This window comes from Candoia aspera, chromosome 12, assembly GCF_035149785.1.
Source record: "Candoia aspera isolate rCanAsp1 chromosome 12, rCanAsp1.hap2, whole genome shotgun sequence".
NCBI classification, from domain to species: Eukaryota; Metazoa; Chordata; class Lepidosauria; order Squamata; family Boidae; genus Candoia; species Candoia aspera.
In genome coordinates this window covers 16,955,264-16,968,164 of record NC_086164.1, presented here as the reverse complement: position 1 = coordinate 16,968,164, position 12,901 = coordinate 16,955,264, and the positions used below count along the sequence as shown (strand labels likewise).

Here is a 12,901-nt window from a genome sequence, read left to right as displayed (position 1 = left end):
CAAGGCTGGAGTTAAAATCTCTGGAAGAAACATTAACAATCTCAGATATGCAGATGATACCACTTTGATGGCTGAAAGCGAAGAGGAACTGAGGAGCCTTATGATGAAGGTGAAAGAAGAAAGTGCAAAAGCTGGCTTGCAGCTAAACCTCCAAAAAACCAAGTTTATGGCAACCAGCTTGATTGATAACTGGCAAATAGAGGGAGAAAATGTAGAAACAGTGAAAGACTTTGTATTTCTAGGTGCAAAGATTACTGCAGATGCTGACTGCAGTCAGGAAATCAGAAGACGCTTAATCCTTGGGAGAAGAGCAATGACAAATCTCGATAAAATAGTTAAGAGCAGAGACATCACACTGACAACAAAGGTCCGCATCGTTAAAGCAATGGTGTTCCCCGTAGTAACATATGGCTGCGAGAGCTGGACCATAAGGAAGGCTGAGAGAAGGAAGATCGATGCTTTTGAACTGTGGTGTTGGAGGAAAATTCTGAGAGCGCCTTGGACTGCAAGAAGATCCAACCAGTCCATCCTCCAGGAAATAAAGCCAGACTGCTCACTTGAGGGAATGATATTAAAGGCAAAACTGAAATACTTTGGCCACATAATGAGAAGACAGGACACCCTGGAGAAGATGCTGATGCTAGGGAGAGTGGAGGGCAAAAGGAAGAGGGGCCAACCAAGGGCAAGGTGGGTGGATGACATTCTAGAGGTGACGGACTCATCCCTGGGGGAGCTGGGGGTGTTGACGACCGACAGGAAGCTCTGGTGTGGGCTGGTCCATGAAGTCACGATGAGTCGGAAGCGACTAAACGAATAAACAACAAGACTGATGAAAGCCTCCCTTTGCCTGAACCAGGCTCCACTTTTGATGAAGGTCAAGGCCTTGCGTGCTGGAGCCCCACTCCAAAAGGTGGATGGAGGCAGAATAAGAACTAATGTTGATTTTTTTAATTCTAAAGTGCATTGCAAAAAAAAAAAAGCTTAGCATTAATGTTAATCATAGTTTCCATCCAGATCTGCCATTCAGATTTTTTAGAAGCTTGAATCCATTTGGCTAAGCTGAGCCATAACATAGGATGATTTGTTTAGATTTTGCATGTTTCATGAGCCCAGCTGTTGTGACTTGAAACCATGATTTATGGCTGAGTATGATGAATGATATAGAGAGCCAGTTTGGTGTCGTGGTTAAGGCATCAGGCTAGAAACCGGGAGACCGGGAGTTCTAGTCCTGCCTGAGGCACGAAGCCAGCTGGCTGACCTTGGGCCAGTCACTCACTTTCTGCCCTAGGAAGAAGGCAATGGCAAACCACTTCCAAAATCGTGCCAAGAAAACCTCAGGGACCAATCCAGGCAATCTCTGAGAATTGGGCACAATTGAATGGGGAAAAATAAAAAGATGAGTAAATCCAGTCATTGTGATTCAGCAAACCATAGTTAAACAGATTATGGAATTATGCAGTTTGTATACAAAACCATTATGGAGAACAGCTAGGCATATATTAAATTGATAGGCTATATTCGCATAACAAATTCAACCAGATGAATTTACACCAGATGCTAAGCTTGGATAGTATTAACCATGTTTTATTTTTTGTAGCCTGATATGCAGACTCAGCCTGTTTGGTTAGTTCATGATTTATTGTATTGTGCAAACAAAATGAGATCCGTAATCTGTAGCCATTTTGTCTATTTTCTAAATCAATTTGATTAGTTGCTATTCAGTGTGTAGCACCAAACTCCCTCTTCAGTGAATTTAGAATTTGGCATGAGAAACCATGCACATTCGATGTACATTTTAAAAATCAGAATTGACTGTCTTGTTTTTGTACAGAATACTGTGAAAAAGGGTACCTGTAGTCAATGTTGGAAATGTGGAAAATGGGGGGGGGGGTCATTTTTACCATGCATGGTGGATTTGCAAGGAGGAGAATGCTGGATGCAGACGCATACAGTCCATTGATACAAAGAATTTTAAAGATTAACATTCAGATAAAACCAGATCTTCTTTTTTTTAATTGGGACTTATGGATAGCCAATTAGAAGAGTCTTATGGAAGGCTGAGTTTGTATATGACAACTGCAGCGAGATTATTATATGCACAAAGTTGGAAAAAATTCTGAAATACCTACCATGGAGGAATGGATGGTAAAGGTTATGCAGCTGGTGGAAGTGGCAGAATTGGCTTGTTGGATCAGGGATAAGACCGCAAGTCTTCCTGGGGAGTCCTTGGTGCTCTCTGAGCTTGGCTGGTTGCTTGCAGATGTTTCATCACCCAGCTAGGTAACATCATCAGTGCTTTTATCAGAGACTGGGAACCTTATATGGACTTTTGCTGCCTTAAGAGAGGGGTGCCCCTAGGACGTTTAAACCATGGTCTAAAGTTACCTAGCAAAACTAGTGGCCCAGCCATCTGCTGTGAAGGCTGAAGACCCTTTTTCTCCATCATGGTTGAGCCTCTTGACTGCGTTTGGTTGTGTTAATTCTTTCTCCCCGTCGGCTGCTCTCTCTTCCAGATGAACCAGTTGCTTCCGTAGGCAGTAAAACCGTTGGCAAGGCCTGTGAGTACAACGGGACCACTTACCAGCATGGGGAGATGTTTGTCACAGAGGGACTTTTCCAAAGTAGACAAGCCGATCAGTGCGAGCAGTGCAGCTGTTCGGTAAGCTGAGCGCCGATCTCTGCCAGGCACAAATGGCTTTCTGCCGTTCTGCACCCCGTTTGTAGGAGAATCTGGTTTGCAGTGAACTTTCCCTAAAGCTGTCCTTCCGAGGGATGGAGGATTCTCACAACAGTTTATCACAGGCAGGATTCCCCGCTTAGCAGTGAGAGTGGCCCTGCTACTGAGAAAGCCCCCCAGGAGGGGTTCCTTCCTGATGGCTAAAATTTAGTTGATTCAGTTCACACACTTGCAGATTCAGTTCAAAGGGGTGAATCAAGTGAATTGCCATCAACTCTTCAGACAGCTCTACAGGTAGTCCTTGACTTACGACCATTCATTTAACGACTGTTCAAAGTGATGATGGTGCTGAAAAAGTGACTTACGGCCAGTCCTCACACTGAACGATCGTTGTAGCATCCCCACAGTCACATGATCGAAATTCGGGCACTTGGCAGCCGGCACGTACTTATGATGGTTGCAGTGTCCTGGGGTCACGTGATCGTCACTTGCAACCTCCCCAGCTGGCTTCGGACAAGCTAAGTCAATGGGGAAGCTGGACTCGCTTAACAACCATGTGCTTCACTTAACAAGTGCAGTGATTCGCTTAACAACTGCAGCAAAACTCATAAAATCGGGCGTGACTCACTTAATAGCCACCTTAGCAATGGAAGTTCTGGTCCCAATTGTGGTCATAAGTCGAGGACTACCTGTATCTACTTCTGCCTGAAGATGTTCCCTCTTCCACGTACACTGGCCATGAAGACACAAGAGAAGAATATGTGTTTGTCAATAGTTCTAGCTCTGATTTTGAAACAGTGGGACTTCTGTGGCATTCTAGAACTGAATGCCCCCCACCCCACCCCAATTCAAGGAAGCCAATCTGCCACTGAGGAACCTTAGATCAACTGCGAGGTTCCCCAAATGCAGTTTGAAAGCCTTACAAATAGGGCACTTGAGTAGGTTCACTTTGCCATTTTCTGCCCTGTTGCTGGAGGGATACCACAAGGTTCATTTTTGTGTCTGCCGATTAAGAAGTCAGGAAGATTCCCTTCTAAGGAATTTCAGATCTTTTTGCAGATGTAGCTGATCATGCTAAGCTGCATAGTAATTTAAAACACTGGGAGGGAGGGAAAGCAGGAGGGAGGGACTTTGGATTGCTTACTGCAATGTTTCTCAACCTTGGCAGCTCTCAGATGTGTGGACTCCAACTTCCAGAATTGGCTGGGGAATTTTGGGAGTTGGAGTCCACACATCTGAGAGCTGCTGTCAGATCCCCCCAATCAAAGGTTTTACAAAACCCCTTATCGGAGCATCTGCCATCATTTCCTCCTCCAAGGAATGGACTCCGTGTCGCCAGATGGGAGGGGGTGTGAAGTTGGAGTGTGAAGTGGTTCATTATGGCTATGGAGGACATCAAGGACATGGGGTTGAGATATGCCAGGAATACCATCTGGATGGGAGGGGGGGTGACATGGTTTCATGGGAAAGGGGACTAACTAAGGGAATGTAGTTTTTAAGTTAGGTTTGAGCGGGAAATCTTTATTCGCAGCTTGCCTTCTGTACCGTTCATTACGCTTCATTAAACAGTTAAAGGAATCCCAGCCTCCTGACTGTGATTGTGTGAATGCTCGAATGACCAGGTGCTGACAGCTGCCAAAGTTGAGAAACACTGCCTTACTGTAAGGATCTGAATCAATATATCTGCAGGTATCGCTTAGCAACCTGGTTTGTTTTTTGTTTTGTTCTTTACTGCAGGAAGGAAATGTATATTGTGCCTTGAAGACGTGTCCCAAATTAACTTGCTCTTCTCCAGTGTCCATGCTGGACTCTTGCTGTCAAGTTTGCAAAGGTAGGAGTATCACCATCAGCATCATGATCACCCTCATGGAGTAGGGCCCCTCTGCATCTTGTGCCTTCCATTCAGGATTCAGGCTCAGAGATAGAATGCAGTAGTCAAACTCTTAAGGGCTTAACCGAAAGGACTGCCTTTCCCACTTGGAAGACAAATTGTTATAAATTGGAAGGTGCTTTCCTGGTGAGCAGTTTGGTCACAATTTCCAATCTGTGACAGGTCCAAGACACTCGTGAACTCTCTTTCAGGTGCAAAAGGCAGCCAGTAGTGGATAGAGAAGAGAGATAGAGATAGAGAGCCTTTGGGTCAGTCTTCACTGATGGTACCTGCCTAAACAAGTCCCTGCAGTTTGCTTTGGCAACATTTTTGGAACCAGTTTTGCCCCTGCCTCCTTCCTAGGGCTGAGAGAGAGGGACTGGCCCAAGGTCACCCAGCTGGCTTCGTGCCTAAGGCAGGACTAGAAATCATGGCTTCTTGGTTTCTAGCCTACTTTCTTTATCCATAACATCAAACTAGTTCTCAGGGAAGATTAATCTGTGGTATTTTTCCTATCAGTAGTAATAGAGTACCTAGAAAGAAAAGCAGTCAGTGAATGGGTGCTATACAAATCTTGAACAAGAACTGCATTTCCCACTAAAAGGGGCTACGAATGGCACCTTGAATTCCTGGACAAAGGCAAGACAGCCAGTTTGGTCTAGTAATGAAAGCATCAGGCTAGAAACTGGGAGACCGTGAGCTCTAGTCCCACCTTTGGCACGAAAGCTGGCTGGGTGAATTTGGTGGTTGTTGTGGGGAGCTGGGCTGGGTGACCAGGGTTGTTGTTGTGGGGAAAATAGGAGGAAGGAGTATTAGCTATGTTCGCCACCTTGAGTTATTTATAAAAATAATAAAGGCAGGATTAAAAAATCTAAAAAAATTAAGTAACTTCTCCATCATCTGTGATGCAAAAATAACATAAATTCAAGCCCTGTGTAATGCATTTGAGAATGTTGAGAAATAAACAAGCATATTTTAAATGAGAAGTTCATTCAGCTATGCATTTCAGTATTAGTGAAAGGCAAGATTGATTGGATTTGTTAGAAGTCCAATTCAATCAGGATGTTATAGACATTTGGGTGAGCACGTAGCAAAATGGTTTCTGGGAATAAGCAGACTCATCCCTTGCTAGACAAACTTCACTGTGCTACCCAGCTGTATTTTTATTCCTCCCCACCCCTCCTCTGGCAGGCGGTCAGTCACGAATGGCTTCCAGGGATTTTTGACACTGTTGTCTCTTATGCAGGAGATGAAGAGTTACTGATGGACATGGATAGTGACCTCATTCGTCAGCCAGCCAACCGAGAAGTTGTAAGTGAAGTTGTCTGAATAGTATCTCCATTGAGATGGGGGTGCATCCCAGGCAAAATTATAATTGAGATCTGGAAGTATTTTAACTGCCTCTTTTTTCAGCATGAGAACCTGGCCAGACTCTGTTGCAGGAAAAATGCCATTGAGATATCTTCTAGTATAGTATTCCTCAACCTTAGCCATTTTAAGATGTGTGGACTTCAACTCCCAGAATGCTGGCTGGGGTATTCTGGGAGTTGAAGTCCATGTATCTTAAAATGGCTGAGGTTGAGAAATACTGCTCTATTAATTGAGGAATCAACATGATGAATTAGATACTATTTTTGCATGTTTCCCACTTCACCAGTCTTATTATGGGAGGACTGCTCTTAATTCCTCTTTCTGTCTGTCTTCATTTCACCAACCCAATTAGCACTCAGCTTCTCCCAGCACAGCCTATGAGTAACTGTAATACATACAAGCTAGAATACATTTCAGGACTCTTGATTCTCAGGAGAAAAAGAAACAACCTTTGCTTAAGACAAAAAAGAGAGGGGAAGGCCATGTAAGATTTGGCTTATTATTGACGTTGGAGCAGGCCAGTTTTCCGATCCTAGAAAAGTCTCCATCCCTTTCTGGAATCCTTGAACCAAGTAAAGATTGAGTATTTTGGGGTGAGCAGGAATTGGGAAATATAAGAAAAACCCCTGCTGGGCCAAATTTACCAAGTCCAGTCAACGGTGAAACAGGACAAGAAAGCAACTGATGTTGCCAGCAACAAATATTTAGCAGCATGCAGCTTCCAGGAATATACCAAAATGGGCAATCCAAATCCTATTTTTGCAGGGCCTAATAACCCTTTCTGACTGTGTGGCTGAGGAGCAGCCCTGCAACATCTCACCTTTTTGAGGAACAAAAGCAGAAAAATGATCTTTTTATGGGTTCTTCTGATCTTCTGATAGATCTTAATATCAACTACTCATTAGCCAATGAAGGTGGGGACTAGTTAACGATTCAGAGGCCATCTTCTCCTTGTGGTCTCCAGATACAAGAGTTGGAAAAGCAATCCATTTCATGGTGGAGCTAGGTCAATCTTACTTTGGTGGTGAGCCTTATTAGAATAAAACGGGGATATATCGAACATTAGCCCGCTGTCTTCTGGGTGGTGAGGGCAAAGAATGCTCTCCCCTTCAGACTCCAAGGGCAACTGACATTTGAAACAGAGCTGTTTCTGAGAAAAGAAGGCAACAGAAAGGTCATACCAAGGAATGAAACCTGCTCTGCCTTGTTTCTGATATCTGCATTATGAAACTGAGCTGTCAGCTTTTCAGTCCAGCATAACTGATTGTTATAACAGTGTAATTTAGACCAAAGGGTGGATGTTTTGAAATGTTAAGAGTAAAGCCTAAGAAACACAAACGTGTGTGTGAGAGGGAGGGAGGGAGGGAGGGAGGGAAAGAATGAGAGAGATCCCCTTGCTCAGGATAATGGCCATAATCCAAACCAGACTTAAGGAAGCATAAACTGATTGGAATCATGGCCTTTACCATTCTTAACTCTCAAGGCAAGGAAACTAAGATCACTAGCTTGTAAGTAGCCAGATCATTTTTAGGCCAGTGTCCTTTTCGGAATTTTGAGAGCAGAGAGTGGGTGGCACGCACAAAATGGGAGACTTGCCTATTTGCAAAACAACTCTGGGGATGGGGATGGTCAGAAGTCTCATAAGTTTCCATTTATCAGAAGGTAACCCAGTCTCCAACTTTATTCTGAACCCTCCCCAGGAGACTTTGATGGGCTTAAACTTAATGCTCTAAATAAACGCGCTAGAGCAGTGTTTTTCAACCTTGGCAGCTTGAAGATGGGTGGACGTCAACTCCCAGAATTCCCCAGCCAGAATTCCCTATGGCTGGCTGGGGAATTCTGGGAGTTGACGTCCACCCATCTTCAAGCTGCCAAGGTTGAGAAATGCTGTGCTAGAGGGACATCTTTGCATTGCAGTGAGGGCAACTTCCTATTTCATTATTCTGTGAAAAGACAGGGAAAGGAACCCTAATGGGCACCAAGGGGAATGTCTGGAACGTGGGGTACCCATTGCCTACCCTTGCCTTAGAGCCAGCCTTATGTTATGATCAGACCATTGGAGAAAAGCATCTATGAATGAATGGGTCTGTCCTCCATTGCCTTTCAGCTATGGTAGCCATGGGTAAAATCAGCACATGTTGGCTTCTGGCTTTGTTAGCAAGAGTACTGGATTACGATGCTAGGACTTCCTGGAAGCTGGCATTCAGACAAATCAGCCATCAACAGCCACCCAGAGATAAACCCTATTTACATAGCATTGAAAAGTTACAGTCAAAAGCCCAGGAAGCTAAAAGAGTCCCTTTTGGGGGAGATGGGCAGGGATAGAAATTTGGAAAAAAAAAAAAAAAAGCTAACAAACAGCCTAGAGCACAGCCACCAAGGCCCAGAGAAGCGGGAAACAGCACCAGATAAACCAGTGTTTTCCACACTTGGCAACTTGAAGATGTCTGGACCTTCAACTCCCAGAATTCCCCAGCCAGCCTGCCAAGACTGGCAGGGCAAGCTACTATATATAAACTGCCAGAAAACCTCACTCCCCCTCGCACTGATGATGATACCTAGCCTGGCAATGAAACATCTGCAAGAAAACAACCAAGCTCAGAGAACACCAAGAACCTAACAGTTTAACCCTGAGCTGCTTGCTTGCTTGCTTGCTTGCTTGCTTGCTTATTTATTTATCAATCAATCAAACTTTATCACCACCCATCTCCCTCCCAAAGAGGGACCCTGGGCGGTTTACAATAAAAAACAAAATTAAAATTAAAATATACTCTCTCCTATTGGAACGTATTACTATTTAGTAATCCAAATCATAAACATTTCAGCCCAGTAGATTTTTATCGGGAGAAAGGGCAAATGAGATATTGAGGATTGATGTGTTGTCGATTCTTGCATTATTTTTTATCATTCTCTGCAATGTGGTGATTTCCCCAGTCTCTTGTATTATGCATGGCTGAGATGGGTTGATTGGAAAACTAGTGCCGTATTCAGAAAGGCTCTCGGCACGCAGCTTGGTCATTACAGTATAAGTATGGGCAAGCTACAGCGGTTTTCATGGATGATTTTTTTCATGGTTTTCACTGAGTGGGCAACAATTTCTGGAAGTAAATGCACAACAACAGAATTCTGGTTGAATGCAAATAACTGCAGGTAGTCCTCGACTTATGACCACAATTGGAACCAGAACTATCACTGAGCAAGGCAGTTGTTAAGTGAGTCATGCCTGATTTTACAACCTTTTTTGCTGCAGTCATTAAGTGAATCATCACAGCTGTTAAGTGAATCACGTTGTTAAGCGAATCCAGCTTCCCCCATTGACTTTGCTTGTTGGAAGCCATCGGAGAAGGTCGCAAATGGCGATCATGTGACCCCAGGACACTGCAACCCTCGTAAATACATGCCAGTTGCCAAGCACCTGAATTTTGATCATGTGACTGCAGGGATGCTGTGATGGTCATAAGTGTGAGGACCAATCGTGAAACTTTTTTCAGTGCCGTTCTAACTTTGAACGGTCACTAAACGAATGGTTGTAAGTTGAGGACTACCTGTAAATGCAAACTTTGAACTGCATAATTGTTAAGACTTGGGGATGTCAACACTGGAGAAATCAGTCCCAATTGTTTGAGAAGATGAGGGGTTCTTAGGTTAGTGGATGCTCTGACCTTCTGCAGTTTCTTGCCCCCCTGCAAATCTGAAAAATCCCAGGGAATGTCACAGTGTCTGGAGCTCCTGGGCAGGGCTAAAAGAGAAATTATTGTATATGCCCAGCGTCAAAATCCCAGTTATAAGCACCCTTTTCTAAATGCTTTATTTTCACAAGCATCTCTCCTTCCTCTTTTCTCCAGAGGCATTCTCCTCCCTTCCATTTCGAGTCCCCATCCAGCAGTTCTAGGCTGGCCAGCATTGTCCCACGATCTCCTGGGGGCAGAAGTAACCCAGGATCTCTGCTAGATATGCAACAAGCATCCGGCACCATTGTACAGATCTTCGTTAACAACCGACAAAAACTTGGACGAGGTACAGAGGTGTCCTTCTCAGCAATGTGCTTCTCCTTGTTTGACAGTCTGCCAAAGGGTCCCCAAGGGCCATCCAATTGGGGGAGTCTAGCCAGGCCAGTTCCTCACAACTTTTGACCCTCCAGGTATTTTGGATGATGACCTGTCTAGGCCTTGAGCAAGAGCCATGCTGCAGAGGCTGATAGAAACTGAACGCCAGAACATGAGCATTAGAAGCAGCATTTCAGACTTAAAATATTGTAAGGGCCTTCAGAGCACATGGACATGGCAAATGTCTGCAACTCCTTAAAGCAAAGACACCAATGATTTGCAGAAGATGCTACATCTATGCTCTGGTGCCTTCCTAGGTCCCTTTTCTGACATTGCCCAGCCTGTAGCATTTCATTTGGGTGGTGAAAATTGCACTATGCCAATTTTTCAGGATTTCTGCCCTCTTTAAGAGACATGACATTAGTGGCATTACTTTAGCTTGTCTACTTCTAACAAACTAGGTCAGGACTGGCCAGGATTTCTACAACCTTTGCAGAGAATTCACTGCTGATTCTTTAACATACCCAGTAAATAGCAAGAGGACTCTTACAGTTATTTTTCTAATTGTGCTTACTTTTACATACTTCATCTTAGAGGGGAAGATTACATTTTAAATCATAATTATCTTAAATATCTTGGATTGCTAGAGAAGATGGGAAGGAGCCATTTCTCCATTTGTCCATGGATAAGCTTTAGAGAGCCAGTCTGGTGTAGCGGTTAAGGCACCGGGCTAGAAACCGGGAGACCGTGAGTTCTAGTCCCACCTTAGTCATGAAGCCAGCTGGGTGACCTTAGGCCAGTCACTCTCTCGCAGCCCTAGGAAGGAGGCAATGGCAAACCACTTCTGAAAAACCTTGCCAAGAAAACTGCAGGGACTTGTCCAGGTAGTTTCCGAGAATCGGACACGATTGAATGGATTTTAAAAAATCACTTTTTTTTTTTACTGGCCATGCCCTCCTTGGTAGCCATTTTATGAGCATGCCAATGACTTCTCAGCATCCCAGATATGCTGTTTGGTCTACAAAGGTTGGGGATCCCTTATATACCATCTCCCTTTCTATTTCTTCTTGGAAATTGAACATGGTATAATGTAGCGAGCGAAGCAAATGCAGAACTTGGGGCCAAGGGCATGAGTTGGTTCATGTCCAACTCAGCCGTGGGACTTCTTAGCTAGTCATTTTTTCAGCCCAACCTCATTCACAAGGTTGATGTTGCAGAGATAAAATGAGGAGGCTCCCACATGCATCCCCTCAGCTTTCATAGGAAAAGAAGAGCAAAATATGAACTATGTACAATAATTTGATTCTCCAGCCAACCTTACATTTTATGAACTTGCATGCACATTGGTGGCAGCATGTATATAACAATATGTGTCACTTGGGAGAAGGTCCCTTCAGCTTAATTAGATCCCTGGACATATGTTATGAAGTCCAGTCCTACAAGTATTTGTGAATACCCACACAGAAGGTCCCTATGAGTCCATTGTCCCAACATCCAGACCTCATAGTTGCATGAACTGCATCTTAAGTTTTGATGGCTGAAACCAAGAGAAAAACTTGGGAGATTCTGAAGTTACTAAAGCCACTTGGCACAAAGTCAATAGTCCATGGACCCTCCATGTGGCCTGCAAAATCTTTAAAGACTTTGATTTAGGGCCAGCTAGTCTTGCAAGGTTAGACTGGTGATGGAGACTTGAATATCCACCTGAACAATTGGGATAACATGGGTCTCAAGTGGAATGCTTCATGTCTCGGAGCAAGAAATCTCCACCCACTGCAAAGTCTTCAAACCCCAGTTCACACACGAAGGCACCGTCAAACCTTCTAACTGATTTGCTTTGGTTCATTAAAAAAACAAAACCCTGCAAATGAATAGCACATTTCTTGTGCATTGAACTGCACTTTTCAAGGGCTAAGGAAGGCAACTTGAATCCAAGATGTTTTTTCGTTTTTTCCCCCCTCTCCCCAAATGGGAAGAAAAATATTGTGATGTTAGCTGGCGTATTATTAACTAACTGCCCCAAATGGCCAAAGTGCTTAAGTGTCTTAGAAGCCACTGAATGGAAAGGTGCTGGACTCACTTCTAGGCATCCAAGGTTTCTGGCCAGAGAAGATCAGAGAAGATGTTGGAATAATGGGCTCACAGGGACCTTCTGTGTGGGTATTCACAATGAATAAATTAATATCAGAAAAGGACATGGAGAGAGAAGGGCCAAAAGAATACTTGGGAATTATAAATATGGTGGTTGGTAACAACAGAAGGAAAGGATTCAGCATATACTGTATCTAGAATACTTTTTTTTAACTCCAGCATATAAAACATCTTTGAGAGGTCTTTGGGGGTTTATTTTCATACTGGTCATCTCTAGTGGAAAATGGAGACAGCTATAGCACTGAGTCAGGAAATCACCATAGAAGACAATCCAGGGGAAGGAGGATTGTTGATTGATCTCACACAAATAGACTGATATTTTCTAACCTGGTTGACTACTTGGTCAAGTGGAAAAGCGGGAGAGTCCTCTGCCTTGCTGAGAGAAGTCATGGCTTGTTCTCTCATGCTGGCTTCCAACTTCCCCTGCTCCTGATTCCCCAAATGTCAAATCAGCATCCATGAAATTTGTTTCAGATGTTTAGAAAGGGCCAAACAGTCCTTTGGAGGGCAGTCAGTTATATTCCTGGTTTGACAGAATTCTCATGGCATGGTCTTAGGCATGGCTATGCCACAGACTCACCTGTTTTGACTGGCCTGACCCAGAAGTCTTTTTTTTTAATTTAGGCCCCAAACGTCTCTGAAGATAAGTTCTGCTGAATTTCATGAGGTTTACCTTTGTGTAGACGTATATGGGGTTGTGAAAGAATAGTGTGTCACAGGGAAAACTTCAAGAATTAAGAGCTTTTCTTTAATGATCTGAACTCTGATTTTTCCCATAGGGTATTC

At 43.8% G+C, this 12,901-nt stretch overlaps 2 protein-coding genes across 2 annotated transcripts in view; one reads left to right on the top strand and one right to left on the bottom strand.

The window, feature by feature from the left end:
• COL4A5 (collagen type IV alpha 5 chain) overlaps positions 1-12,901 on the bottom strand; it is a 669,904-nt gene that overhangs the window by 135,488 nt on the left and 521,515 nt on the right. The gene's annotated exons all lie outside the window — the stretch shown is intronic.
• Positions 1-12,901, top strand: part of CHRDL1 (chordin like 1) — a 41,337-nt gene that overhangs the window by 22,581 nt on the left and 5,855 nt on the right. Inside the window, exons 5-8 of the mRNA XM_063313414.1 lie at positions 2,514-2,659; positions 4,415-4,508; positions 5,794-5,858; positions 9,764-9,935. Of these exons, the coding sequence (XP_063169484.1) occupies positions 2,514-2,659; positions 4,415-4,508; positions 5,794-5,858; positions 9,764-9,935 (477 nt within the window). The remainder of the gene's footprint in view (positions 1-2,513; positions 2,660-4,414; positions 4,509-5,793; positions 5,859-9,763; positions 9,936-12,901) is intronic.